General features: G+C 39.0%; 1 protein-coding gene and 1 long non-coding RNA gene across 2 annotated transcripts in view; one reads left to right on the forward strand and one right to left on the reverse strand.

Moving 5' to 3' along the window:
* Window positions 1–459: 459 nt before the first annotated feature.
* On the reverse strand, window positions 460–5,705 carry LOC132375911 (uncharacterized). The gene is made up of 3 exons (XR_009506157.1): window positions 5,246–5,705; window positions 1,593–1,651; window positions 460–728 (listed from the first exon to the last, which is right to left on the reverse strand). It is a non-coding gene; the product is annotated as an uncharacterized LOC132375911 (long non-coding RNA).
* Window positions 5,706–5,779: 74 nt separating this feature from the next.
* SCCPDH (saccharopine dehydrogenase (putative)) overlaps window positions 5,780–26,533 on the forward strand; it is a 49,096-nt gene continuing 28,342 nt past the window's right edge. Inside the window, exons 1-8 of the mRNA XM_059941193.1 lie at window positions 5,780–6,096; window positions 7,790–7,902; window positions 13,238–13,318; window positions 15,458–15,587; window positions 17,690–17,739; window positions 23,673–23,803; window positions 24,465–24,582; window positions 26,391–26,510. Of these exons, the coding sequence (XP_059797176.1) occupies window positions 5,907–6,096; window positions 7,790–7,902; window positions 13,238–13,318; window positions 15,458–15,587; window positions 17,690–17,739; window positions 23,673–23,803; window positions 24,465–24,582; window positions 26,391–26,510 (933 nt within the window). The 5' untranslated portion in view covers window positions 5,780–5,906. The remainder of the gene's footprint in view (window positions 6,097–7,789; window positions 7,903–13,237; window positions 13,319–15,457; window positions 15,588–17,689; window positions 17,740–23,672; window positions 23,804–24,464; window positions 24,583–26,390; window positions 26,511–26,533) is intronic.

Raw genomic sequence — 26,533 nt, forward strand, 5'->3', positions numbered from 1 at the left:
GCTCAGTATTTGTGGCTCACGGGCCCTAGAGCGCAGGCTCAGTAGTTGTGGTGCACGGGCTTAGTTGTTCTGCGGCATGTGGGATCTTCCCGGACCAGGGCTCAAACTCGTGTCCTCTGCATTGGCAGGCGGATTCTTAACCACTGCGCCACCAGGGAAGTCCCTCCTGCTCCTTTTTAAAAAGTATGATCATAAAAGTAATATATACTTGCTGTTAAAAAACAGAAGTTTATACAGTATAAAAGGTTAAAAAGTGAAAAGTATAAGTCCCTTTCCTCTTCTGTAATTCATACAAACCCACTTCTCAATAATTATCACTATTACTATTAACAATAGCTAACAATTATTGACTAATATGTGTAAGGTATGTTTTTAAGCATTTTACAGTTTTTTTTTAACGTAAGGTTTTCTTTTATCATTCACAAAATACCATATCCATAGATTTACTTTCTGTCATATAGCTGAATGTGTTAAGTGCTTGTAATTCCATCCTTACATTTAAAAGTCAACTGGATTGCCCAGAAGTTTAGATGAATTTGTTTTGTTCTTAATCTTTTCCACGTTGAAGATGTAAGTAGGTCATCTGAAAGCATCAGGTTTGATTACAACCACATAATGCATGTCTTTCTTAAGGTAAGTATTGGTGTTACACAAATGGTTCTTATTCAGAAGCAAAGATGACAGGTGGAAGGAGGGAAAGGAGGGAGCGTTCTGTAAATTGCTGAGACCTGGTGACAAAGACAAAATAAGAGAAGCCGAGGATGGCAGCTAGTGAGGAGCTGCCTTCTAAGCACACTGCGTGGGCCAGCTTGCCCCCGCCCCTCCAGTCATGCTGGTGAGGGTCTCTCTCTTCTGGGGCTCTAGCTGACCCCGAACTGCTCCCAAGGGGATGAAGTGGGACTCGGGTGCTAAAGAATTTGTTCACACATAGGTGTTAAAGCTCAAAAGCTACTGCCTAGCTGCCTAGCCTGGGTGAGCGCTGAACACTGTATGTGGGAGTGAACGTCCTAAAGCTGAGAACTAGTGACCTCAAGCCACCTACCAGTTATCTGACAGCTCTGCACAGTCAAATTCTCAATTAATCAAGTGAAAGAGACTAAAGTGCCAGATTCTAGGCCCATTTTTTCATTCTAAAATTAAGGGATGGTGGGAAGCGCAGTAACTCATTATTACTTGTATCAGGAAACAGATAAACACAGGGAGTGATGCAGAACACATGGACAACAGGGATTTGAGAGGAAGCAGGGGCCGCACTAGGAAGTGAGCCCAGCACCGCGCTACCACCTGCAGTGCCCAAAGCACCTCTGCACCCAGCGGAAAGGAAACTAGACAGCAGTTTGCTACATCCAGCCACAGAGGAGCCTCTAAAACGGCCGGTGAAAGAAGGGAACCGGTTTGGACACGGTGTTGAAAGAGCAATAATAAAGCATGTGAACACAGCAGTGTGTTCAATTTATCTCCTATGTGCACACCCCACCAACAGTTCACATTATTCTTTTATGTTTTGTTACAGCTCTTTTTTAAAAGTAAGATTTGTCATATATTCTTCCAACATTTTGTATGCATACTGCCAACTAAAAATTGTCACTCACCATCTGGTTCTACAAGAATGAAGTCACTAGCCTCTGTAGTCACTGATCTTCAACACACTCTGAAAGAATTTCAGGGCAGAGATCAGGAATGAGACACTGTGCTCTGGGAAAACCTGGCAGAACAGGCCTTCAGATAGTCAGATATTTTTAGAAGAAGATTTTATGAGCCCAATTTCTTGCATCTTCTCATACCTAGAAAAGCACTAAAATCATTAACAGAGACATCTGTTCCTCATGACTAACAGCAACCTTTTGGTGACAAGCAGCAACCTTCTGCCAAAATGTGTGCTTGATTTGATCCCCCCTTCACTAAAATCACATATATACTGACCTCCCTCCTTCCTCTTCGGATCAGTTCCTCAGAGCCATCTGAGAGGCCGTGTCCCGGACTATAGTCCTTATTAGGCCCCAAATAAAATTTAACTCACAACTCTCAAGTTGTGCATTTTTTTTTCAGTCAACAATATACACATGTCATTTTCATGTTTTTAAAAAAAAATTATTTAATTAATTTATTTTTTGGCTGTATTGGGTCTTCGTTGCGGTGTGCAGGCTTCTCATTGCCGTGGCTTCTCTTGTTGCGGAGCCCAGGCTCTAAGCCCACCCGCGGGCTTCAGTAGTTGTGGCTTGCGGGCTCTAGAGCACAGGCTCAGTAGTCGTGGTGCACAGGCTTAGTTGCTCCGCGGCACGTGGGATCTTCCTGGACCAGGGCTCGAACCCGTGTCCCCTGCATTGGCAGGCGGATTCTTAACGACTGTGCCACCAGGGGAGCCCCATTTTCATCTTTAACAAAGGATTTATGCTCTCAGGTTGTTAGGAAACTTGTTCTTTTCACTTACAATATATCTTGAACAATTTTCCATGCCACTATACATGGACCTACCTCATTCATTTTACATGCATAGTTTCTATGAAGTGGATAGGATATCGTGCTTTATTTAACACATCCTCTAATGAAGGACACTGCAGTTGTTTCAGTTTCTTCTTATTACAAACAATGCTGCAATGAGCATGCTTGGACAAATATTTTTGCAAACGTGCATATGTGTAAGATTATTTTTTACTGATAGTCTACTGCACTAGAATGTAAATTTCATGAAGGCAGAGCCTTTGGTTTGTTTATTGCAGTACCCTCAGTATTTTATTCCTAGTGTCTAGCATGTAACAGGTGTTCAATAAATTCTTGAACACGTACCATTTTATAACCACCAGAGGGACAAAAATTCAAAGTCTGACAATTCCCAGTTTTGGCATAGATTAAACAACAGAGAATTCTCATATCCTGCTGAGAGTGTAAATCTGTACATTTGCTTTGGAGAGCAGTTTGATTACACCTCAAATGTGCATATTCTAGGACTATTTTAATTCTTAGATATGTATTAAAATATTCCCTTGCACATGTGCTCAGGAGACATGTACAAGAATGATAAAACCAAACTGAGGCAAGTGGCCACCTAGGGGGTGGGGAAGGAAATGTGTTCAGGGATGGGTACCCAGAAGCCTCACTCCATGGAATATTTTTCTTAAGTTGTGTGGTGGGTACATATTTGTTATTGGCTTTACCATTTTTGTGTGATTAATATATTTCATAATTTAAAAAGCATCCATCTATTCATATTTTAATGATGGTTATTAATATAACTTTACTTCAAAATCTGGCCCTGGTTTCTGGATCTGGTACATATGACACACACACTGAATGTTTATTGGATGAATAAACAAACACCTGTCCCTCTCTCAATCCTTCTATATCTAAGCTCTACTAATTGAAATCAAAGTCAAGTTCCCTTGGAAGACTCCCTCTTCAGTGAACTGTACCCATGACTGCACACGCAGGGGTCCCTGGCATAGTTGGGCATCATCAACAGCACGTAACCTAGCATACGCCTCTCTTGTTTCTTCTGCCCTAGAGATAGTGCCTCCCCTCATTTGCCACATGTACTGCAATTAAACTATTTATCCCCCAATTAGGGAATCATTGTATTCCCAGGATCTATTTCAGAGTTTGACACACATAAGCTCTCTGGAAATGCTTGATGAATAGCATTAAATGAGATGACATATTTACATGCATCTGATACAAATGCACAAAATTCTTTTTAAATTATATGTTGGGGTTTCCCTGGTGGTGCAGTGGTTAAGAATCTGCCTGCCAATGCAGGGGACACAGGTTCGAGCCCTGGTCTGGGAAGATCCCACATGCTGTGGAGCAACTAAGCCCGTGCGCCACAACTACTGAGCCTGCGCTCTAGAGCCCGCGAGCCACAACTACTGAAGCCCCTGCACCTAGAGCCCATGCAACAAAGAGAAGCCACTGCAATGAGAAGCCGGCGCACCGCAACGAAGAGTAGCCCCCGCTCGCTGCAACGAGAGAAAGCCCGCGTGCACCAACGAAGACCCAACGCAGCCATAAATAAATAAATAAATAAAATAAAATAAACTGTCTTAAAATCACTATTATTAAAAAAAAATTACATGGGCTTCCCTGGTGGCGCAGTGGTTGAGAGTCTGCCTGCTAATGCAGGGGACACGGGTTCGAGCCCTGGTCTGGGAAGATCCCACATGCCGCGGAGCGGCTGGGCCCGTGAGCCACAACTGCTGAGCCTGCGCGTCTGGAGCCTGTGCCCCGCAACGGGAGGGGCCGCGATGGTGAAAGGCCCGCGCAACGCGATGAAGAGCGGTCCCCGCACCGCGATGAAGAGCGGTCCCCGCACCGCGATGAGGAGTGGCCCCCGCTTGCCGTAACTGGAGAAAGCCCTCGCACGAACCGAAGACCCAACACAGCCAAAAATAAATAAATAAATAAATAAAGTAGCTATAAAAAAAAAAAAAAATTACATGTTAAATTTTACAATCATTTTAGATTTACAGAAAAGTTAAAGATAGTACAGAGCGTTCTCTATACCTCTCACCAGTCTTCCCTACTGTTAACATTTAACTCTACTTTGGTACCTTTGTCACAAATAAGAAGCCAATATTGGTGCATTGTGATTAGCTAAACACACTTCATTTGGATTTCACTAGCATTTCTTTGATGTCCTTTTTCTGTTCCAGGGTCCCATCCAGGATGCCACATTACATTTAGTCATCACGTCCCTTTAGGCTCCTTTAGTTACTGACAGTTTCTCCTACCACCCTTGTTTTTTCACGACTTTGACATTTTGGGGAGTATTGGGCAGGTATTTTCTAGAATATTCAACATGGTTAGAATGAGGTTATGAGTTTGGGGGAGGAACCCGACAGAGATGAAATATCTATCATTCTTATCACATCATATTAAGGATGTGTGCTATCAACATGATGTATTGATGATGTTAACCTTGATCATTTGGCCAGGGTAATTTTTACCTGGTTTCTCTTTCCCACCCCTCCTCCCCCTTTCCACATTCTTCTCTTTAAAGTATGTCACTAAGCAAAGCCTATATTCAAAGGGGAGGGAGTTAAACTCTTCTCCTGGAGAAGGTCGTAATGACACAAATTATTTGGAATGCCTCTGTACTGGGAGATGTGTCTCTTCTCCCCCGTTTATTTATGTATTCACTTATTCATTTATTTATATTAAAACGTTTTTGACTATATAAATAAAGACTGCTCAAGAAACTTTTGATTTCTTCTGCATTTCGAGGACGTCCTGAACCACCATTCATCTTTACCTCACAGCTCAAAGGCACGACAACTCTGGGAGTTTCTTTCCGGCGGAGGTTCACCATTAACTGTGTGTCGCCATCACCAAGGGGGTCCCGGAGGTGACGGGCACCGAGGCGGTGGAGGCGGGGCCTACGACAGAGGGCGGACCCCAGACTCCGTGTCCACCCTCAACCTCCACCCGGCTCCGCAGACACCCCCTTAGACAACGTGCTTCGAAAATAAAAAAAAAAGGGGGGTTTCAGCGCGGGAAGTGCTCTCAGCCGTCAGAAGGTTTTCTTGAGCTCTCTACAACCTTCGGGAGAGCGAAAAGATGCAACGCCTGGGGCAGTCAGAGCTATGCAGGACCAACAACGGGCGGAGGATGGGCCGCCGCCTGCTGCCGCCAGCCCCCCAAGCACACAGGCCTCGCGAGCCACGGCCGCCAGCAGCAGTGCGGCGTACACCGCAGAAGAGAACGAGGCGTAGCGGCGCCGCCAGAAATAGGCGGCGTGGGCGGGGCCTTGGCGCAGCGGCGCGCGCTGGCCTTCGGGAACGCGGCGCGCAGGCAGCGGAGACCGCAGCGGCCGCGGAGGAGGCGGTTGCTGTGCCGGAGCTTGGGGTCGCTGCTTGAGGCGCAGGCGCCGTGGACTCATCCCGTTCTGGTCCTTGCATCGCTGTGGGCTCGTAATGGCGACCCAGCAGAGGCCTTTCCACCTGGTGGTGTTCGGCGCCTCTGGCTTTACCGGCCAGTTCGTGACCGAGGAGGTGGCCCGGGAGCAGGTGTCCCCGGAGCGGAGCTCCCGCCTGCCCTGGGCTGTGGCGGGCCGTTCTCGGGAGAAGCTGCAGCGAGTCCTGGAGAGGGCTGCCGTGAAGCTGGGTAAAGGGGGCGACTGGGACGGGGCCCCGGGACCCCGGTCTCGGCCCTACCGCCGCGGCTCTCATCCCCAAGCCCCCTTCTCCCGGCTGAGGGGTTTCAGTCGCCTGAAATGAGAGGTTCTCTCCCTGGGTGCCCCTCGAGCTCCCCAACGCTGTTAGCGGCCAGGAGGAGGAGCACGGGGCTCCTGATGGCGTCAGAGCTTCGTTCCGTTCCCTAAACAAACGAGAGAGAGAGAGAGAGAGAGAGAGAGAGAGACATCTCCCATTGAATTTCTCCCATAGTTAGGGGATCCCCACTGGCGAAGTAGGAACTTTAGTTTTTCCTTTCTCTGCTCCGTCCCCTTCTAGAGCGGGGGTAACCTGGTGGGCTTGGAAGTCTCTTAATGTCTGATCGGGTACAAAAAGTAGAGCACTGGTTCCTTCAGGATGGTTTGTGCTCTCCCTTTGCCTTGTGTTTTGGAGATGGGAGAGGAAGCTTAGGAGTTTTGCGGAGAACGTTGCTGTGGCTTTACTTTTTTATTTAATTTTTACTTGTAAGCATTCTCCAGCAGTCCCACTCTTCATCCAAACATTTTTTTGGTGTTTTTGTTTCGGCCGTTTACTTACTCTTTCGGCATTCATTCAGCCTGTTTTTATTGAGTGGGCTTTTTAATCTCAGGTGCTAGTCTAAATGCTGGAGATACAGATGTGGCGGAGAGAGACACACACACACAGACCCTACCCATGTTCCCCGTGGTGGGAACATCTAAGTTAGGAGTCAGTCGCCTTTAACTTTGGCTGTCAGTTTTCCACCCTACTGCCCTGTCATACAGACAGACAGCACCTATTAGAGTTTCGGGCATACTTCGTTCTTCTCCTTCACCTTCATCTCACTTCCTTCTAATTCCACACAGAGCCCTGTTTTTGGAACCTGTTTTGTTTGTGGTTGGTACAGAAGATACCATGTAGGCTGGACTCTCATACAGCTCTCCTGCTGCCACTCCCAAGTACAGAATCTTGACCAAAGAGCTTTTTGGTCTTTCTTTACTTGTCCAAGAGAAATACCTTCACGACTAAAATATATGCTTCCCTTTCTTCTTTTCTGTTCAACGAGACTGTACAGGTATAGCCTAGTTGCCTACCATTTGTAGTGCCCAGATCAGGTTATTGCAGGAAATACACCTTGAGCCATGAAACCTGCATTACTCTATTGATTCAGTTTATTCCAGTTATTTCCTTATTATGAACCTGAGTGTTCTTCCCTAGACTGTTTTTTACCTCAGTCCTCTTTTGTTTCATTATGTTGATGTTAACTCCCCTACTCATAATTTTATCGTTGATGAGAAACTACTTTTATAGTATAATAGTATAATTCTTCCTGGAGAGGAGGTCAGGAAAATCGTCTTCTCAGTATCTGAAAACTTGTAAAATTGGCATTTTGCATAGAGTTGTCATTTACACATTCCTTATCTTAGATTTTCTTTTAAAGTTCAGTAATGTGTTTTATTAACTCTTAGTTTTAACTCCATTTTCGTCATAGTCTTTTCCATTTTTTAAATTACCTGGTTAAAAACAGTTTTATCTTTTGTTTGAGAGGGAGAATTAGCTTTTAGTATATTTAGTAAATTTGCCGTCACTGGTTATTATGAAAAGAAGGGCTGGGCGATCTAATACTGTATCGGGATTTGCTTAAAACAGTTTATTTCTTATTTTAGGAAGGCCGACACTGTCATCTGAAGTTGGAATAATAATTTGTGATATCACTAATCCAGCCTCACTTGATGAAATGGCTAAACAGGCAACAGTTGTCCTCAACTGTGTAGGACCAGTAAGTAATCTGCCCTTCTTTGAATCAGAACAAACAGTCTATTCATTTCTAGCAGAATCTGGTATTTTATATTCCAGAGAAACATAAGGACAGGGGACAGAAGAATTGATTCAGGGCCTTAACCCCGTATGGGGAGTTTTTACTTCTCATGAGAAGCAAATGGATATGACCAAAGTCTCCTGAGAGAGAGAGTGACACTAGACTCCAGGAATGTGTGCTGGTTTATTTAGTGGTTACAGCTATAATTGCCAGACTTTTTTTTGTGCTGCATGCCCCTTAACTAAAAAAGTTTGAGCATGTACCCATAATTTACTTTTTATTTGTTTTTAAATTACATTCTGTATTACTGTACCAGTACATATGTTAGTGCATGTACAAAGAAAGATATTAAAAAAGGATTTGTTCATTTATTCAGTAAATGTTTATTGAGTGTTTATTATATGTACACTGAACTAGTCTACGGACATAATGGTGAATAAAACAGAAAACCCCTCATGGAGCTTACAGTCCAGCGGGGAGACAGAAAAATAATGTTATAATAGTAAGTGACAGGTGCTTTGAAGAAAAATAAAACAGGGAAGGGAGATAAAAAGATTGGCATACCAGTCTCTGTTAGATGGATGGTCAGGGAAGGTCTCTGTGAGGAACTGAAATTTGCATAGGGATCTGAATGCAGTGAGGGAGTAAATCCTGCGAGTATTTGAGGAGAGGGTGTTCCAGGAAAGAGCAAATACAAAGGTCCTGAGATGAGCATGTGCTTGGCCAGACTGAGGGATGTGAGAGAGGCCTGCGTGGTTGGGCGTGAGCAGGGCAGAGAGGTGGGGAGTTAGACTGGAGAGGTACCTAGGAACTAGGTGGTTAGGTCTGCAAGGTCAAGATCAGGGTTTGGGTTTCCTTCTAAATATGAAAGAGCCATTGAATGGTTAAAAGCAAGGGCATGACTTGATTTACGTATTTGAAGTTCTTTGGTTTCTGAGAGGAAAAATAGATGGTAGGGAACCAACAGTGGAATGGGCCAAGCAAGCCAAGCACAGGGTAGGAGTGTTAGAGGTGGTGAGAAGTGGTTGAAAGCGGATATTTTGAAAGGAGAACCTCTAGCTGCTGCTGTTGGACTGGATATGAAAGAGACACTTGTGGTCTGTGTAACAGGGTGAACGTTGGTGACATTTATGGATCTGAGGAAGCTTCCTCAATTGTCAAAACATTTGAAAACTAAGCATCTAGAAAATTGTTGATAATTTCATCAAAGGAAACCAGAAAGGTTTTTGATTGTCATCAAATGAAATGTATTTCTATTGTTTATTTCATTAACTAGTTTAGAATGTGGTCTGTGGTTCGTTGCTTGAATCACTGTCTTATATATATCCTCAGCCAGCTTGTCCCTCCCTCCCAAGTACTCTGGAGAAACCCCAGCCCTGGTTATTCCAGCTCGCTGCTTACTCTACCTGAACATGTGTAACCCAGTCTGGCTGGAGAAAAATGCATCCCGATGCTGACTAGTCCCACGTTCAGTATGTGGTTACAAACCTCACGTGCAGCCTCAGGACCTCCAGCAATTCGAATCTATTTTCCTAGGCTATTTTCTCTCCTGCTCACTGAAGCAGCAGTTTTATAACTTCTTTTTTCTCATACTTTTAGCATTCCACCCCTTTCTTCCTTTTTCCTCACTCTTACCTCGTGATTTTCTTCCTTCCTTCTTTCCTTTCTCCCTCCCTTCCTTTCTTTCTTTCCTTTTTTTTTTTTTTTTAAACTATGAACATACAAGCTGTCAGAAGAGAATTTATATCACCAGATCTTCCTATCTGCATTGTATCCTGACTCTGCCTTATCTCCTTTTACAGGGAAAAACTACCCCTGCTTCTCATGGACATGGTATTCAAAGACTTTATATTTACAGGTTTACAGTTACACATATTCTTATTCTCATCAAATTTTGCCTCTTGATTGGATTATTTCTCTCAACATACAAATATGGGATTATATCTCCCATTTAAAGAAAAACTTCTCTGAATTCTGCATGCTCCTCTAACTACTCCCATTTTTCTGTGCCCCTTTTTAGCAAAACTTGAAAGAGTTCGCCTTACTTACTGTCTCCACTCCCTCACCTCCTCCTCTATCTAGTCTTGTCAGGCTTTTATCCGTACTCCTTAATTGAAACTACTCTGCCAGCATCCCCGTCCTATCGAATCCAGTCGTCAGTTCTCAGTCCTCATCTTAATCAGACCTCTCAGCATTTGTGACAGTTGATCACTTTTTCCTTTCTTCACTTGGTATCTGAATTCTTGCCCTCTCCTGGTTTTCTTTTTCTCCACCAGCTTTGTCTCGGTCTCCTCTGTTGGATCTTTTTATCCTCCTGTGAATGCCAGAGGTCTCAGAGCTTAAGCCTTAGAAACTCTTTTCTGTTTATATTCCCTGGACCATTTTTTAATATTATTATTATTGTGGTAAAATATACATAACATAAAATTTAGCATTTTAACCATTTCTAAGTATACACTTCAATGACATTAAGTACATTCACAATCTTATATAACTGTCACCTCTTTATTTCCAGAACGTTTTCACCATCCCAAACAGAAACTGTAACTGGGCCAGTATTTTTTAAACTTTGTGAAATCAGTTCAGTACGTTAAGATTAGGCATTGAAAAGAAAAACCAGACAGACTGAAATAGAAAATAGGGTGAATTACACGTAATACAGGCAAGTACTGGTTCATGAAGCTTTTGTGTCAGATATATTTGTGTGTGGAGCTACTATGTGTAATGAATTTCTTAGGGTGGGTTGTAGTCAGAAAGAATTGAAAGCCATGGCTTTCAATACCATCTGTTTGCTGATGATGCCTACATTAATTTATTTCCACTGAGGAACTACCCCTTAAACTCCAGACTGGTGGATCAAATTACCTTCGGGATGTTTCCAGTTGGATGGTTTATAGGCATCTCTAGCTTTTTGCCCCCAAAACATGCCTCCTCCCTAAGCTCTACTTGGAAGGTCGTTTTCACTTTGTAATATGGATTATACTCCCAGGGGTAGACTCCAGTTTACCAGTTTTGGTGTCATAATTTGTTTCTTTGAAGGTATTTTTTTTTACCCATTTCTCTATTTTGTGAGGGCCTCTTTAGTGAGAGCTAAATGATAGCTGTAAAACTAGTCAGGCATATGTAAACAAGTATTATGTCGAAATATACAGAAAATGACTGAATGAATACTTGTAAGCATTATTCTTTATTGTCTCCTGTGCTAGGAAGTGGAGGGGGAAAAACTGCTGTTGAGAGAAAGATGATGAATCTGATTTTGGATGTGTTGAAACTGAGGTGTCTGCTAGATATTTTTGAATTAAGACAGGAAATGCGTACTATATAGTGGAATTATTTTTTTAAGCAAGTGAGGAAGTCAGGGTGACGAGGAAATAGAGGAGAGAAAAAGAAGCCAAAGTGAAATTCGTTTTGCCCCATGTCCTGTGCTCTTGCGGGTCCTGAAGTTTATAACAGAAGCCACAGATGAGGCAACCTCATCAGTGAGCAGCTCTGGAGATAGGAGTTGGACGTCATCAGCATACATGTTGTAGTTGAAATCCAGAAAGTTGGTGAGATTTTCCAGGGAGAATGTCTAGGGAGGTGATCTCCACCTCTAACGTACGTAAGAGTCACCAGTGAGGCTCATTTAAAATGCAGGTTACTGCAGTCTACCCCAGAAAACTTATTACTGGAGGGAGTTGGGGTGGGACTGAGTAACCAGCATGTTTAACGAGTGACCCAGCTGATTCTGACCCAGGTGAACTACGGGGCAACTTGAGGTATTCGGGGGTAAAATAACCAAAGGCCAAGGAAATTGCTAAGTGAGTTTCAAATGGATATGTGTAAAGATTACCCAAGATGATCCATTGGGTACAGAAAGAAAATAGAGCTTTGACTTGTACTTATTTTAATTTCAACTTTATGTCCATTTTATGTATGTTTAAAGTGTATATTTTATTCGTATAGTAGTCCACGTATGTCATTTGTAAATAAATTCATACAATTTAGTAGATGATGGATTTAGAATGTGAACTTGGGTCCTGCTGCCTTGAAAGCCCTTGTTTGTTCCGTTGTACTACGTTGCCTCAGAAGTTAAGTGCTTCAGTAATTTTGCATGGTTGGTGAATAGCAGAGGATGAACTAGAACTTAAACACACTTTTCTAGTCCTGTAATTCCAGTGTCATTTGCTGTTTTTAAGAAGGGGGAGGAGGACGTGGAGCTGAGGCTGTGGAGTCAGGTAGAGAGGAGCCTAGGTGACCCACTTGAAGAGGTCAATCCCTGTAGTGCCCTGTCTTTTCTTTGAAGTGTCCCTTTACCTGTTTCTTGAAGGCTAGAAGCAGCAGACCATCTCCTTTCTCCATCTTTTGCTGTGAGGAATGAGAGGAGCAGAGGAGTTTATGCTTCCGCTGACCCTTCCCTCACAAAGGGAAAATTCGTCATGCTTCCTTTGAAATGGGACTGACTCTGATGTATTAACTATTATATAAAACTTCTTAAATTTTAATTCCTTGAGTTTGAGCAACAAATAGTTCGGGAGATCCAAAATCATACAGGCTCAGAATAGCTACTTTGTACAATATTAAACTTATCCCCTCCAAACCTCTTTGTCCTTTCTTTATTTTGCTAATACTGCCATTAGTTGTTGGTCCCCATGTCCAGCTAATCAGGAAGTCCAGTCATTTCTGTCTTTTAAGTGTATCTCACTCTTAGTATATCCTTCCGCTTCCTTAGTTTTGTCCTTCATTTCTTACCTGCCATGAGTTTTGTTTTCCAATACCACAGGCAGAGTGATATGTCTGTGTTATAAACGTTCCACTACTGTCCTGTTTAAAATACTCTAGGAGGGCTCAGCAATGCAGAAAAGATAAAGTTCAGTCTTGATAACATGGCACTCAGGGTCGTTCCTGATCTGGCCCAAGTGCTTCTTTCCAGATTCATCTCTTACCACTTCCCTCTCCACTACTCTGTGCTGCAGCTATCCTGAGCATCACCCTTTTTTACACTTTGACATATAATTTTCCCTTTATTTGGATTTTCTTTTTCCTGGCAAATCCTTACTGTTCTTCAGAATTCAACTCAAATGAGTCACTTCTTTTGTAAAACTTCCGACTTTGTCTTCAGTTAGAGGTAATTCCATCATGCTTTTATTTACACTGTGAGAGTCAGTAGATTGCAGTTGACATTATTTTCTCATTAGGCTACTTTATTAATATTTGATTTCTTAATAGTGAAGACTGTACTTCCAATACTCAATGGTATTCCTTCATTTAAGCTTGCTAAGTAAGAGTAAACTGTTGGTTTTCTTTATTCCCCCAGTACCGATTTTATGGAGAACCTGTAGTAAAAGCATGTGTTGAAAATGGAACTAGCTATATTGACATCTGTGGAGAACCTCAGGTATGTAAAATGGAAAAGAAGGAACAAAATTAACAATACAACTTTCTGTTAAAGTGAAAAATATTTAGTGTAATTTTGCAGACAGATTTTAGAAGGTGATGACTCCGTAGCATTTAGAGATGGTATTTCATTGAAAGCTTGAAGGAGAGCATGATGGTAAGGTCTTAGCTTCAGTTTTCTTGAATTTTTCTTCCCTACATCCTGATTTCTTCCATGGCTTTTGTGTATAGGATGTGTTGATTTATATTGCTACTGCATGCTGTAAACAGAATTAATTAAAATAAAACTTGCTCAGAGTCATGCAACCATTAAGTAGAAAAACTAGGACTTGCATTGAGGTTTGCCTGAATTAACACTGCAGGAAGTGGAGTGTTAATAAGCACTGAGCTACACTAGCTCCTTTATAACTGTAACCTCATATGTCCCTATAGTCTCTGCTGAGTACCATCATCAGTGTGCCGGTATATACATACTTAGAGCTTATCAGTTGGTGATGTATATTGGAAAGCGTTAAGAAAGTGTAAATTACCAAGACTGATAAAAGAAGAGGTAGGAAATATGAATGTAAAAGAAACTGATTCCTATCTTATTTAAAATATTCTAGAGCAAAGAAAATGGTGGAAAGCTTCTAAGTTATCTTATAAAGTACCATGAACGTGGCATCAAAACCTAGTAATGATCCAGAATATATATAAGTCAAAAATACAAACTTAAATAACCCAATTTAAAATGGGCAAAGGGAAGAAAAGAGGCAAATCACCTGTTCAGAATTCCACATAATTCACATAACTCCTGTGCCCTCGAGGAGGGGGAGCTTCACTCCTCCCTCTTTATGTGGGGGCTGCACAGTCGCTGCCTTCCAGTGCGTACAGTATGGAAGGGGGGGGAACTGTACAGTGGAGCCACCAGACAAACGCTGCCTCAGCCAGGTATTCAGGGTCAACATCACCAGTGAGAAATTATGTTGATAGTATGTACTCTTTTTTTTTTTTTTAATGATTTACAATATTGTGTTAGTTTCAGATGTACAGCAAAGTGTTTCAGCTATATATATATATTTTTTCAGATCCTTTCCCATTATAGGGTATTACAAGATACTGAATATAGTTCCCTGTGCTACACAGTAAATCCTTGTTGTTTATCTATTTTATACATAGTGGTGTGTATCTTTTAATCCCATACTCCTCATTTATCCATCTCTCCCTCCCTCCCACTTTGGTAACCATAAGTTTATTTTCTATGTCTGTGAGATAGTATGTACTCTTGATATGACATCAGGAAATGGCACTTTACCCCGTCTTCCTCCCCAAAACCTGTAACTCTAGTGTAGTCATGAGAAAATCATGCGATAATTTCCAATAGAGGGGCATTCTACAAAGTACCTGACCACTACTGTAAACGTCATCAAAACCCAGGAAAGTCTGAGAAACCATCACAGCCCACGGAGCCTAAGGAGGCATGACAACTAAATGTAGTATGGTATCCTGAATGGGATCCTGGACAGAAGAAGGACATTAGATAAAAACTGAGGAAACCTGAACAAAATAGGGACTTTAGTTAGTATTAATGTATCAGTATTGGTTCATTAATTATAATAGATGTTAATGTAAAAGATGTAATGATAAGGTTAACTGAGTGTGGAGTACCTAGGAACTCTCTAGTACTCAATTTTTTTCTGTAAATCTGAAACTGTTTTTTAAAAAAAACAGGCAGAGAATTTGAACAGACACTATTCCCTTCTTGCGTTCCCTCCTTTCCTACCACTCTTTCTACTTACATATGTGCACAGATATATGTCTGTAATGATGTTCATCTGGAAGATGTGATTCGCGGTAACTTTTTTTTGTTTTCTTTGAACTTTTATATATTAATTTTTCATAATAGGTATTACTTTTGCATTTAAAAGTCATTCTAAAAAATGAATTAAGTCAGATCTGCATACCTCTCACATCACCTGGAACATAGTAGGTATGTTTGCTGAGTAAGTGCCAACTCTTTGACAGTTAATATTTTGCTGCAGAGCCATCTTGGTTAGCATTTTCACAGTTTAATTGCTTTGTTTTTAAAGGTAAATCATTTAATTTTGGTCTAGATGTTTCTCCGTAACTCTGATTCAGATCTTTTGTCTTGAATCTTTAGTTTCTGGAACTAATGTATTGGAAGTATCATGAGAAAGCTGCAGAAAAAGGGGCTTATATTGTTGGAAGCAGTGGCTTTGACTCCATTCCAGCAGATCTGGGAGTAATATATACCAGAAATAAAATGAATGGTAATTATTGATCAAGAAGCAATAATGGAATTTAAAATAGAGGTGTTTCATGTTTGTAATTGTGGTGAACTAAAATCTTCTTGAGAAAAGAAACAGAACTATTAATGGGTAGTATTAAAACACATACTTTGTTTTTAATATAGCTGTACTTGTTAGAAAATGATATTGACACTATTGTTTTTTGAGGTATGGATAGTACTATAAGTGTTCTAAAGGAAGGAATTCTCCATTAGAATTTAGTTGTGGTTATAGCTATAAAATTTCTGGAAAAAAATTTTTGGCAGGCATTATAAATTCAAACTTGCTTTGTTTAGGAATTAATACATCTTAAAGTATAATTTATACACATACTATAATTGGAAAGTTTTAATTTTTTTTAACGAACAAAGCTAGAAAGTATTGAACAAGGTTTTTGACATCTTTTTTAGCTCATTTATAAAATGGAGACAATAAGAATGGAAAAAAATCACTATTATAGTAAAACAGTGGAATGTTATACATACATAAAAAGTGTTCCTTTATAAAATGACCTGAAGCAAGTAAGTCCAACTCTATATAAACCATTCTAGAGCTTAAAAATATGGAAAGTGTTCCAGTTTATATTAGAAAGGTAACTCTGAAACCAAAGCTCAACAAAGGTAACGTGCATGCTCGCCATTTATTGATTTTAGATTTTTAGAAATTGAGGAATAGAATACTTTCTTAACACAGTGAATGTCAGAAAGCAGTAGCCAACATCATACTTAATGATGAAACGCTGGAACCATTCCCAATAAAGAGAAGGGCATGAATTGAACATCTTTAAAATATTTATTTAGTTTTCAACCCATGGATCTGGTATATTTCCATTTATTAAAAAAACTTACTAAAAAAATCTCCATTTACTGAAAAAGTTTAGACTATTTTTCATGGTGGTCCTACATGTTTCTTATTGAGGTTATTCTTAAATATTTAATAGTTGTTATTTTGAATAGGTCCTTTTTTATTTTTAAGGGAGAAATATTACTTTAAGATTTATTTTAAAACTTTTTTTCAGACACTGAAACCTAGGAGTCAGCATTTAACAAATACCCCAGCTAATTGTTGATTCAGGTGGCTCACATTTCATTACATACTGCCTTAGGCGATACATGTTCTTTCTGTGCACAGGGTTAGATCAAAGAGCCATGTATCCAAGCCACATTCTCTTAACAACTCTTCAGAATCCTCTCCAGTGAGTTAGAGTTTAATGATCTGTTCTTGGTTTTTGACAGTGTCAGATAAGTGATATTTATGTGGCTTTAGTTCTTTTCTGCTGTAACGTCATTGTGGATGGTGTGGTTATTTGTTACCTTGCTCAGTGTCAACTTTCTAAGGCCCCATGCTTTAATTTTCTCTTGGAATTAAAACTAGGAATACTGTCTCTTAACAAATTGATATATTTTATCAGATTTTGAGAATTAGCTAGCCCATTATGTTTTTCTTTTGTCTTACTGCTCTCGATAAGCTCAAAGATTAATTAAATACTTAACCACTATACGTATGTATTAGTCCTCATGGTTAATATAATTGATTTCTCCCCTTTTTTTCTGGCCTTGGTTTTCTACTTTGTTTTTACTCATTATATTTTTATTTCATTTAAATAGCCTTACTTTAAGTATTTAATAAGCCATCACAAAGGCCCATTTTGGTAGGGTTTCTGTATATTCATTGTAAGTCACTACTAATGAGTCTTCTTGAAAGCTCTCATATTGGAAAATAGAATAATTCCCATAGACGTAGTTTTGAGAACTGATGGCCTTCCAGAATCAGTGAGCTAAATTGTTGCCTTATTGGAAGAGATTTTTTGCAATGTCAGTTGGAATACTAGAAAAGATTTTGTGAGTACCAGCAGTTAATTTATACTAAACTACTATTTTTCTGATAATTTATCTGGCTTTAGCTGCTCCTTAAATCTGTTTACAATAACCTAATAATACCATTATAGCACAGATTTTCCTGATTAAATCACTGTAGGCCTAATAAAAATGTTCCCTAAATGAATAGGAATAGCTTATTATTACTTACCCTGGGTTAATAGATTTTTATTTGATTTTACTTTTACCATTTTCCTTCTCTTTTAGGTACATTGACTGCTGTGGAAAGTTTCCTGACTATACATTCGGGACCTGAGGTTAGTTTTTGTTTGTCACGTGTTTTCTTTGTTAATATTAAAAACATTTTGGAAATGACACTTGCCTGTTAAAAAGGTTTTGATTAATTAAATTGTATATACAGTTGTAATTTTTAGTGTATGAAAGTCACTGTTTAATTTTAAAAAGTAAAGATTGCTGAGAGTTATTTTGACTTAAAATAGAATTTGTTTAAAACTGCACAGTTAATTATTAGAATGAGTTACCATCATCCTAACACTAAAGATCTATCATTGTTATGTGATGAATGTTGTCAGCCTAGAAAATTATCACCTTAGTGCAAATCAGTGCATTTTTATTATGTGCCTAACTTGGAGTTAGGTGCTGTTGTGGCCATACAAGAAATGTACAATGTAAATGTAATCTTACTGAATTTATGGTCTATTTGGGAGCATAAGATAGTTGCATTTCTGGGAAAGGACCGTGTTTTGTGGTAGTAGTTTTACTGCCAGTAGTGTCTAACCCAATTCTCTGTCTGTACTTGAGGCTTCATAAGTATTTGTTCTCTTTAAAAAATATTCAGTATTTCAAATATTGTGTAATGCAAGTATATATAGTAGTGCAAGATAGTGTGACACATAAATGAACAACATGCAAACCCTTAAAGAGGTAATAATTTAGACGAGCAGGAGACAAAAATTGTTATTAAAGAGGTCAGATGGAATACTATAGGATTCTGAGAATGGGGAGTTACATCTAGCTGGGAGGCCAGAGATCAAGGACTTTTTTGGAGAAGCTGGGATATGGAATTTTAAAGGTTGGTGCTGAGGAGATGTGGATAAGGGAGAGGAAATAGTTTAATAAAGATGTAACTGTGGGATGGAGTGGAGCATGTTTAAGTAATGGTTTTATTTGTCTGGATTGTAGGTTCAGATGAATAAACATGAAGAACTATATAAAACTTGCTAAAATTTGTGGTTACAGATAATATCCAGTAGAGTATCAGAATAAAGGGAAGTGACAGTGGGCCTGAGTAATTTGGGAATGCCTCATAGAAGCCTTATTAAATTGAACCTTGAAAAGTGAATAACATTTGGAAGGTGAGAGGCAGCAACCTAAACAGAGGCTCAGAAATGAGAAAGAAGGACATGCTTGGAGGTCTGGGGAACATGAGTTAGAAAGCCAGCTCAACCTGGTTTAAACCAACAAAACAGAAAGGAATTTATTGATTCATGTAACCAAACATCTGCAAGTAAACAGTATGGCTGGATCTGGATATTCAAATGGTATTATCGGAACTCATTTTTTTCTCTTCCTCTTCCTGTCTCTGCATTACTTCTGTGCTTCTCAGTGTAGGCTCTCACAATCGGGGGGGAAGGTGCTGGCAGCCCCAGGTATGCATTGTCCATAAGGTTCATGATTTCCCAGGAACAGCTAGCAGAGTTTGAATATTCAAAGATGGGGAAGATTAGTCAAGTATTGGATCATTTGGTCATTCTTGAGCCAAACAGTGTGACCTGGGGTAATGGAGTAATAAGATTGCCCAGGCCTGGGTCATGGGCCTCTGGAGAGGGACTCATAGGGCCAAGCCCTTCTCAACAACACGTAACAAACTCCAAATAGAAAAGAGAGTGTCGTAAGCAGAACATAGGACAGGGGAATTAAGAATTCCCTGCAGGAAATTAGTGCAGGACTGACAAAAAACAGATGTCCACTACAGGGAGATAGTGAGAAAACAGAGCTAGAAAAGAGGCTTCTTTTGAAAGAGGAGCAGGAGATGATCTGTAACAGGAGATGATAATAGTGTCTCCTTCATATGGTTGCTCTGAGGATTAAATTAGTCAATGAATATAAATCAGAACAGTGTTTGGCACTTTACAATCACTCAATAAATGTTATTAAGTCCTATTATTATAAGGACTCAAAGTTGGGCCTTAATCAGGACCAGACATTTGAAAACATCGAAATCAATCCAGCTCCTTCTCATTCCCCTTAAAGCAAAATACAGAGCCTTAATTTCACAAGGATGGACAGAGATAACTCCCTTGATTCTATGCATCCCTTGGCACAGGATTGTTCTCCTCCTACTCCTTATCCTATTTTTCCCCTTAAGCTTTGTTACTTTACATAAAAAATTGAATCTTAGACTGTGTATTAGACCATAAAGCAAGACTCAAAAGAATTTCGGAGAGTTGGAATCATATACTCAAGGACAGTGCTGTCCAGTAAATCTTCCCGCAGTGATGAAGGTGTTCCGTATGTGCTATATAATGGCTCCCATACAAGGTAGTGCAGCTCCAGAGCAGGGTCAGCCCACGGCCTGCTTTTATATGGCTGCAAGCTAAGAATAATTTTAATATATTTAAAGAGCTATAATAAAAAAAACAATATGCAGCAGAGACCAGATGTGGCCTACACAGCCTAAAATATTTAGTTTGACCTTTTACAGAAATAGTTGGCCCAACCCCCTGTTCTAGAGTATGTTTTAGACTATAATGAAATTATACTAGAAATCAGTGAAGAGATAATAAGAATTCAATGTCTTCACTTCTTATAGGTTGTTAGGATTTTCTGTATACTCTTAAGTCCGTTTTGGTAGTTTGTGTCTGCATTAGTTTCCTAGGACTCCCGTAATAAAGTACCACAAACTGGGTTGCTTAAACAAGGGAAATGTTGTTCTCACAGTTCTGGAGGCTAGAAGTCCATGATTAAGATGTTGGCAGGGTTGGTTTCTTCTGAGGGCTGTGAGGGAGAATCTGTTCCATGTTTCTCTCCTAGCTTCTGGTGGTTTGCTTGCAATCTTTGGTGTTCCTTTGTTGTAGATGCATCACTCAGACCTCTCTTGCATCTTCATATGATGTGCGTGTGTCCAAATTTCTCCTTTTTATAAGGACACCAGTGGTTTGGGGTTGGGGGCCCACTTCCTCCAATGTGTATGACCTCAACTTAACTAGTTACAATCTACAACAACCCTGCTTACAAATAAGGTTACATTCTGAGGTACCGGGGGTTAGGCCTTCTACATATAAATTTGGGGTGGGTACAAAATTTAATCCATAACAGTGTCTTTCTAGGAGTTTGTCCATTTCATCTAGGTTGTTTAATTTGTTGGCATACAGTTGTTCATAGTATTCCCTTATACTCTTTTTTATTTCTGTAAGGTTGGTAATGTCCCTTCTTTCATTCCTGATTTTAGTAATTTGAGTTCTCTCTCTCTCTTTTTCTTTCTCTGTCTCTGTCAGTCTAGCTAAAGGTTTTTCAATTTGGTTGATTTCTTCAAAGAACCAGCTTTTGGTTTCATTGATTTTCTCTATTGTTTTTCTATTCTCTGTTTTATTTATTTCCACTCTAGTCTTTATTGTTGCTGGATACAACAGTAATATAAAAATCAGTTGCATTTCTGTATACCAGCCACAGTTAGAAAATGAATTTTTTAAAAAGAGACCATTTATAGTAGCATTAAAAAATCAAGTACTTAAGAATAAGGGATGTAAAATGTACAAGATTTCTGTGAAGAAAACTATAAAATGTTATTGAGTGACCTTAAAGAAGACAAATAAATGGAAGAATCCACCATATTCATGGATTGGAAGACTCGATTTTGTTAAAATGTCAGTTTTCCTTAAATTAATTTATAATCCCATATAATTCCAATCAAAATCGCAAACAGGTTTTTTTTTTTGCTTGCTTGTTTTGTTTTAGTGTGCAACTTGACAAACTAATTCTAAAATGTATATGGAAGTGCAGAGGGTCAAGAATAGCCAACACTTTCTTAAAGGGGAATAAGGTAGAAGGATGCTCTTGAATATCAAGACATTATTAAGTCAGAGTGTTACATTGGCAGGGAGATATCGATAGGCCAGCAGATTAGGATAAAGAACTCAGAGTAGTTTGTGCATATATGAGCACTTGATTTATGGTAAAGGGTCTTTTTCAGGAGATGATGGGTATGGGGGAACAATGAAATTGGACTCATACTTTGCACTGTGTACAAAAATCAAGTTTGGGTGGGTTATAGACCTAAATGCATAAGGCAAAAGAGTAAGCTTTTAGAAGATGACATTTCATGGCCTCAGGGTCAGGAATGGCTTCTTTTTTTCCAGAAATATATTTTATTTTGTTAATTTATTTTTATTGAGGTATAATTGACATTGTACTATTCAGGTGTACAACATAATAATTCAATATTTGTTTATATTACAAAATGATCACCACTAGTTAGCATCCATCACCATACTTAAGTTTTTTTTCTTGTGATGAGAACTTGTATTTGTTTTTTTTGAAGTAACTTTTCTTTATTTGGAATCTGATTATCAGCAGCTCTTTATATGTTTATTTTTTAAGCATATAAACAATCTTTTAAAATTTATTTATTTATTTATCTTTGGCTGTGTTGGGTCTTTGTTGCTGCATGCGGGCTTTCTCTAGTTGTGTCGAGCGGGGGCTACTCTTCGTTGCAGTGCGTGGGCTTCTCACTGCGGTGGCTTCTTTTGTTGAGGAGCATGGGCTCTAGGCGCATGGGCTTCAGTAGTGTGGCACACGGGCTCAGTAGCTGTGGCTCACGTGCTCAGTAGTTGTGGCTCACGGGCTCTAGAGCACAGGCTCAGTAGTTTTGGTGCACGGGCTTAGTTGCTCCGCGGCATGTGGAATCTTCCCGGACTAGGGATTGAATCCGTGTCCCCTGTATTGGCAGGCAGATTCTTAACCACTGCGCCACCAGGGAAGTCCTAAGAACTTTTAAAATCATCTCTCCTGCCAAATTTCTAATTTGCTATATAATATAAACTATAGTCACCATGTTGTACAGGGAATGACTGCTTGAAAAAGACACGGAAGACATTAAATATAAAAAAAAAAGTGGAATACATTTAAAATTTTAAATTGAGTATGTCTTTTTATATCAAAAGACACCATTAAGAAAATGGAAGGTCAACAGCAGAGTCGGAGGTCCTTCTAACACATGATGAATCCTAACATCACAATTTTGAGCAAAAGAAGCCAAACTCAAGGAATATACATTATATGGTTCCATTTCTGTAAAATTTAGAAACGAGCAAAACTCACTGCACTGTTTAGAAATGAATACTTAGGTGGTAAAACTCTTAAAAAAGCAAGGAGTTTTCTTGATTACCACAAAGGCAGGACAGAAGGAGGGCCTTCTGGGTTTACATAGATGTTAGCTTCATAATTACATTAAATTATACTTTTATGTCTTGTGCACTTTTCTTTCTATTTTTCAACAAAATAAAAGGTTTTTAAAATGGAATGTAATTTTTGCCTTTTTGATGGCTTATTTGTATGAGAAGATACTCTTAACGTTTTTTAAAAAACTATTTTCTCCTGATTTTTGGAAATCTTTGCAAATAGGTCAAATTGGCTAGGTGCAGATTGAGGATAGTTTCACAAATCAAACTCCTAAGACTTTTAGCTCTGATTTAGTTTTAACAAACAGAAGAAATTAATCTGTACCAAAATGGAAATTAGGTTGGTGTCTCTCTACCTTTCAGTTTCATCAAAGCTGTTATATGAAAACCTGAATCTTCTGATGGTTTTAGTGTTTCTTTTTTTCTGCTTAAAGCAATCAGTGATAAATAGTTGAGTGAAAATGATGAGGTGAAACTTATTAAAAAGAGCATAAACAATGGTAGGAGGAAAGAAGAAAGGGCATATGTTTGTAAATATATAATATATAAATAGGGTGTAAATAGTGAATGTGATCAAACCTAATGAGTTTCAATGCTGCCTAGCCAGTCATAAAAATTTATCTCAAGATTATTAAATAAGGGATTATGCCTTGCTCAAATAGAGGTGAAATGTTCTTTGTATCAGTTATAAATTACTTGGTTTTACATTTTAGTAATTATCCCTTAAGACATGTTTCTTCTAATATTTTAATTTTATTGGAGTATAGTTAATTTACAATATTGTGTCAGTTTTAAGACAAGTTGCTTTAACTCTTGAATTATTTTGTTAGGGGTTGTGCATTCATGATGGTACCTGGAAGTCAGCGGTTTATGGTTTTGGAGATCAGAGTAATTTGAAAAAACTACGAAATGAGTCCAATTTGAAGCCTGTCCCAATTGTTGGTCCAAAATTGAAAAGAAGGTATATTATCTCAAAATCTATTCTTCAGATTATCTAACCATATTGTTGTCTATCTGACTGTTAATAACATATGCTACTAAGAAAAGCCTGGAGACTTTTATAGTGAGTTCAGGATTGTTTTCAAAGATAAATAAAATATAATTAATATGTTACCCTAAGTTTAAGTACTTCATATATAATAATACATTTGGATTCTGGGAAAATTCTGGAAAAAATCAATTTTATGACTTCACTATCAATATCAAAATTAAACATCAGTTAAATTTCATGCAGTAAAAATGTGATGAACTTATGTATATTAATCAACCTATTAATAATATTTATATGTGAGAACTCTAAACTCAGAGTTTGGCTGTTGAAATGCGTGTTCTTTTTATCATTATCTAGGGAAATTGATGGGGTATAAAACATGGTTAAACTATATGTGTTAAGTGCCCATGGTGTGAAGAATACTACATTGTTCCAACTTGTCATTTGTTTGGGTGCAGGTGTAGAGAACAAAGGACAAATACTGAAGTAAATTTTAATTAAGAGCAGATCTGCCATCTTTACTGTTATTATTAATTGCCTCAAGAAGAGTTAAGGTTTTTATTCAGAAATTTACCAGTTGAAGTTGTGGTCACTGTAAATGGAGAAGATGCAACATGCTTCTGTCTTGCAGGTGGCCAGTTTCTTACTGCAGAGAACTCAACAGTTATTCCATTCCTTTCTTGGGAGCAGATGTGTCTGTTGTGAAGCGGACTCAGCGTTACTTGCACGAAAATTTAGAGCAATCACCTGTAAGTGTATATGATTTATTTTTTAATAAAGAGTATTCTATGTTTGTTTCAGTTCCCCTATCATTTTAATGTAGGATTTTTATGTTTATAAAGCAAAAAAAGAAAGAGCTAAAATAGTGCATGTTTCAGTTTCTGGAAGCATAAAGAATTAGTAGTGTAGAACATTTTGCATTTTATGGGGGGTGGTAATAGCCTTCTCCCATAATTCAAATCTGACCTTCTGAATACCTTTTTAATGTAACACAATAGCAGCAAGTTCAATATAGGAAATCCTGGTATCGTAAACACCCAACAGTCCTGTTCAGAGTTTCAGCTGCTAATACTCTTTCTGTTGCTTATGGAGGTGTCTAGGTTCTTCTCTCTTATCTCCTTGCTACCTCTAGAGAACTATCCTACTCCATTTGGTGAGGGAAGTAATTATTCCCACTGCTGAGACTTGAAAAGGAAACTATCTCACGTTAAAAAAAAAAAAAAAGAGTATTTTCTTATAGAAGAGGTTGTAAGTGGAGTCTACACTCTATAATGTATAATTGTTAAACTCAGGTATATTGTTATGGACTTTTTATATATAGATTATGTGGACTTTTGTGTTCAAGTAGGGGGAGCTCATTACCTTTTGCAACAATTTTTGTTTTTAACATCTTTATTGGAGTATAATTGCTTTACAATGGTGTGTTAGTTTCTGCTGTATAACAAAGTGAATCAGCTATACATATACGTATAACCCCATATCTCCTCCCTCTTGCTTTTCCCTCCCACCCTCCCTATCCCACCCTTCTAGGTGGACACAAAGCACCGAGCTGATCTCCCTGTGCTATGTGGCTGCTTCCTACTAGCTGTCTGTTTTACATTTGGTAGTGTGTATAGCTCCATGCCACTCTCTCACTTTGTCCCAGGTTACCCTTCCCCCTCCCCGTGTCCTCATGTCCATTCTCTACGTCTGCGTCTTTATTCCTGTCCTGCCCCTAGGTTCTTCAGAACCCTTTTTTTTTTTTTTTGGATTCCATATATATGTGTTAGCATACGGTATTTGTTTTTCTCTTTCTGACTTACTTCATTCTGTATGACAGACTCTAGGTCCATCCACCTTACTACGAATAACTCAATTTTGTTTCTTTTTATGGCTGATTCCATAAAATATTCCATTGTATATATGTGCCACATCTTCTTTATCCATTCGTCTGTTGATGGACATTTAGGTTGATTCCATGTCCTGACTATTGTAAATAGAGCTGCAGTGAACATTGTGGTACATGACTACTTTTGAATTATGGTTTTCTCAGGGTATATGCCCAGTAGTGGGATTGTTAGGTCGTATGGTAGTTCTATTTTTAGTTTTTTAAGGAACCTCCATACTGTTCTCCATAGTGGCTGTATCAATTTACATTCCCACCAACAGTGCAAGAGGATTCCCTTTTTCTCCACACCCTCTCCAGCATTTATTGTTTGCAGATTTTCTGAAGATGACATTCTAACTGGTGTGAAGTGATACCTCATTGTAGTTTTGATTTGCATTTCTCTCATGATTAGTGATGTTGAGCATCCTTTCATGTGTTTGTTGGCAATCTGTGTATCTTCTTTGGAAAATGTCTATTTAGGCCTTCTGCCCATTTTAATAATTTCTTTTTAAAAATGTCCTCCCAGTGTCTGATTTCTGAACAAGCTTTTGTTATGACACATTCATAAAATGGAAACTGCTTTTGTTCAATATTTATGGCTATAGAGTAAGTTATTAGTAGCTAACATTCTTGTATTACTTGGTCTAAGAAAGTAGGGAGTAACATCCTGACTTTATATTCTTCATCTAGGTTCAGTATGCTGCTTATGTAACTGTGGGAGGTGTCACCTCTGTTATTAAGCTGATGTTTGCTGGACTTTTCTTTTTATTCTTTGTGAAGTTTGGCATTGGAAGGCAACTCCTCATAAAAGTAAGTAATATTTCTATGAAATT

Source organism: Balaenoptera ricei, chromosome 1, assembly GCF_028023285.1.
Source record: "Balaenoptera ricei isolate mBalRic1 chromosome 1, mBalRic1.hap2, whole genome shotgun sequence".
Taxonomy (NCBI): domain Eukaryota; kingdom Metazoa; phylum Chordata; class Mammalia; order Artiodactyla; family Balaenopteridae; genus Balaenoptera; species Balaenoptera ricei.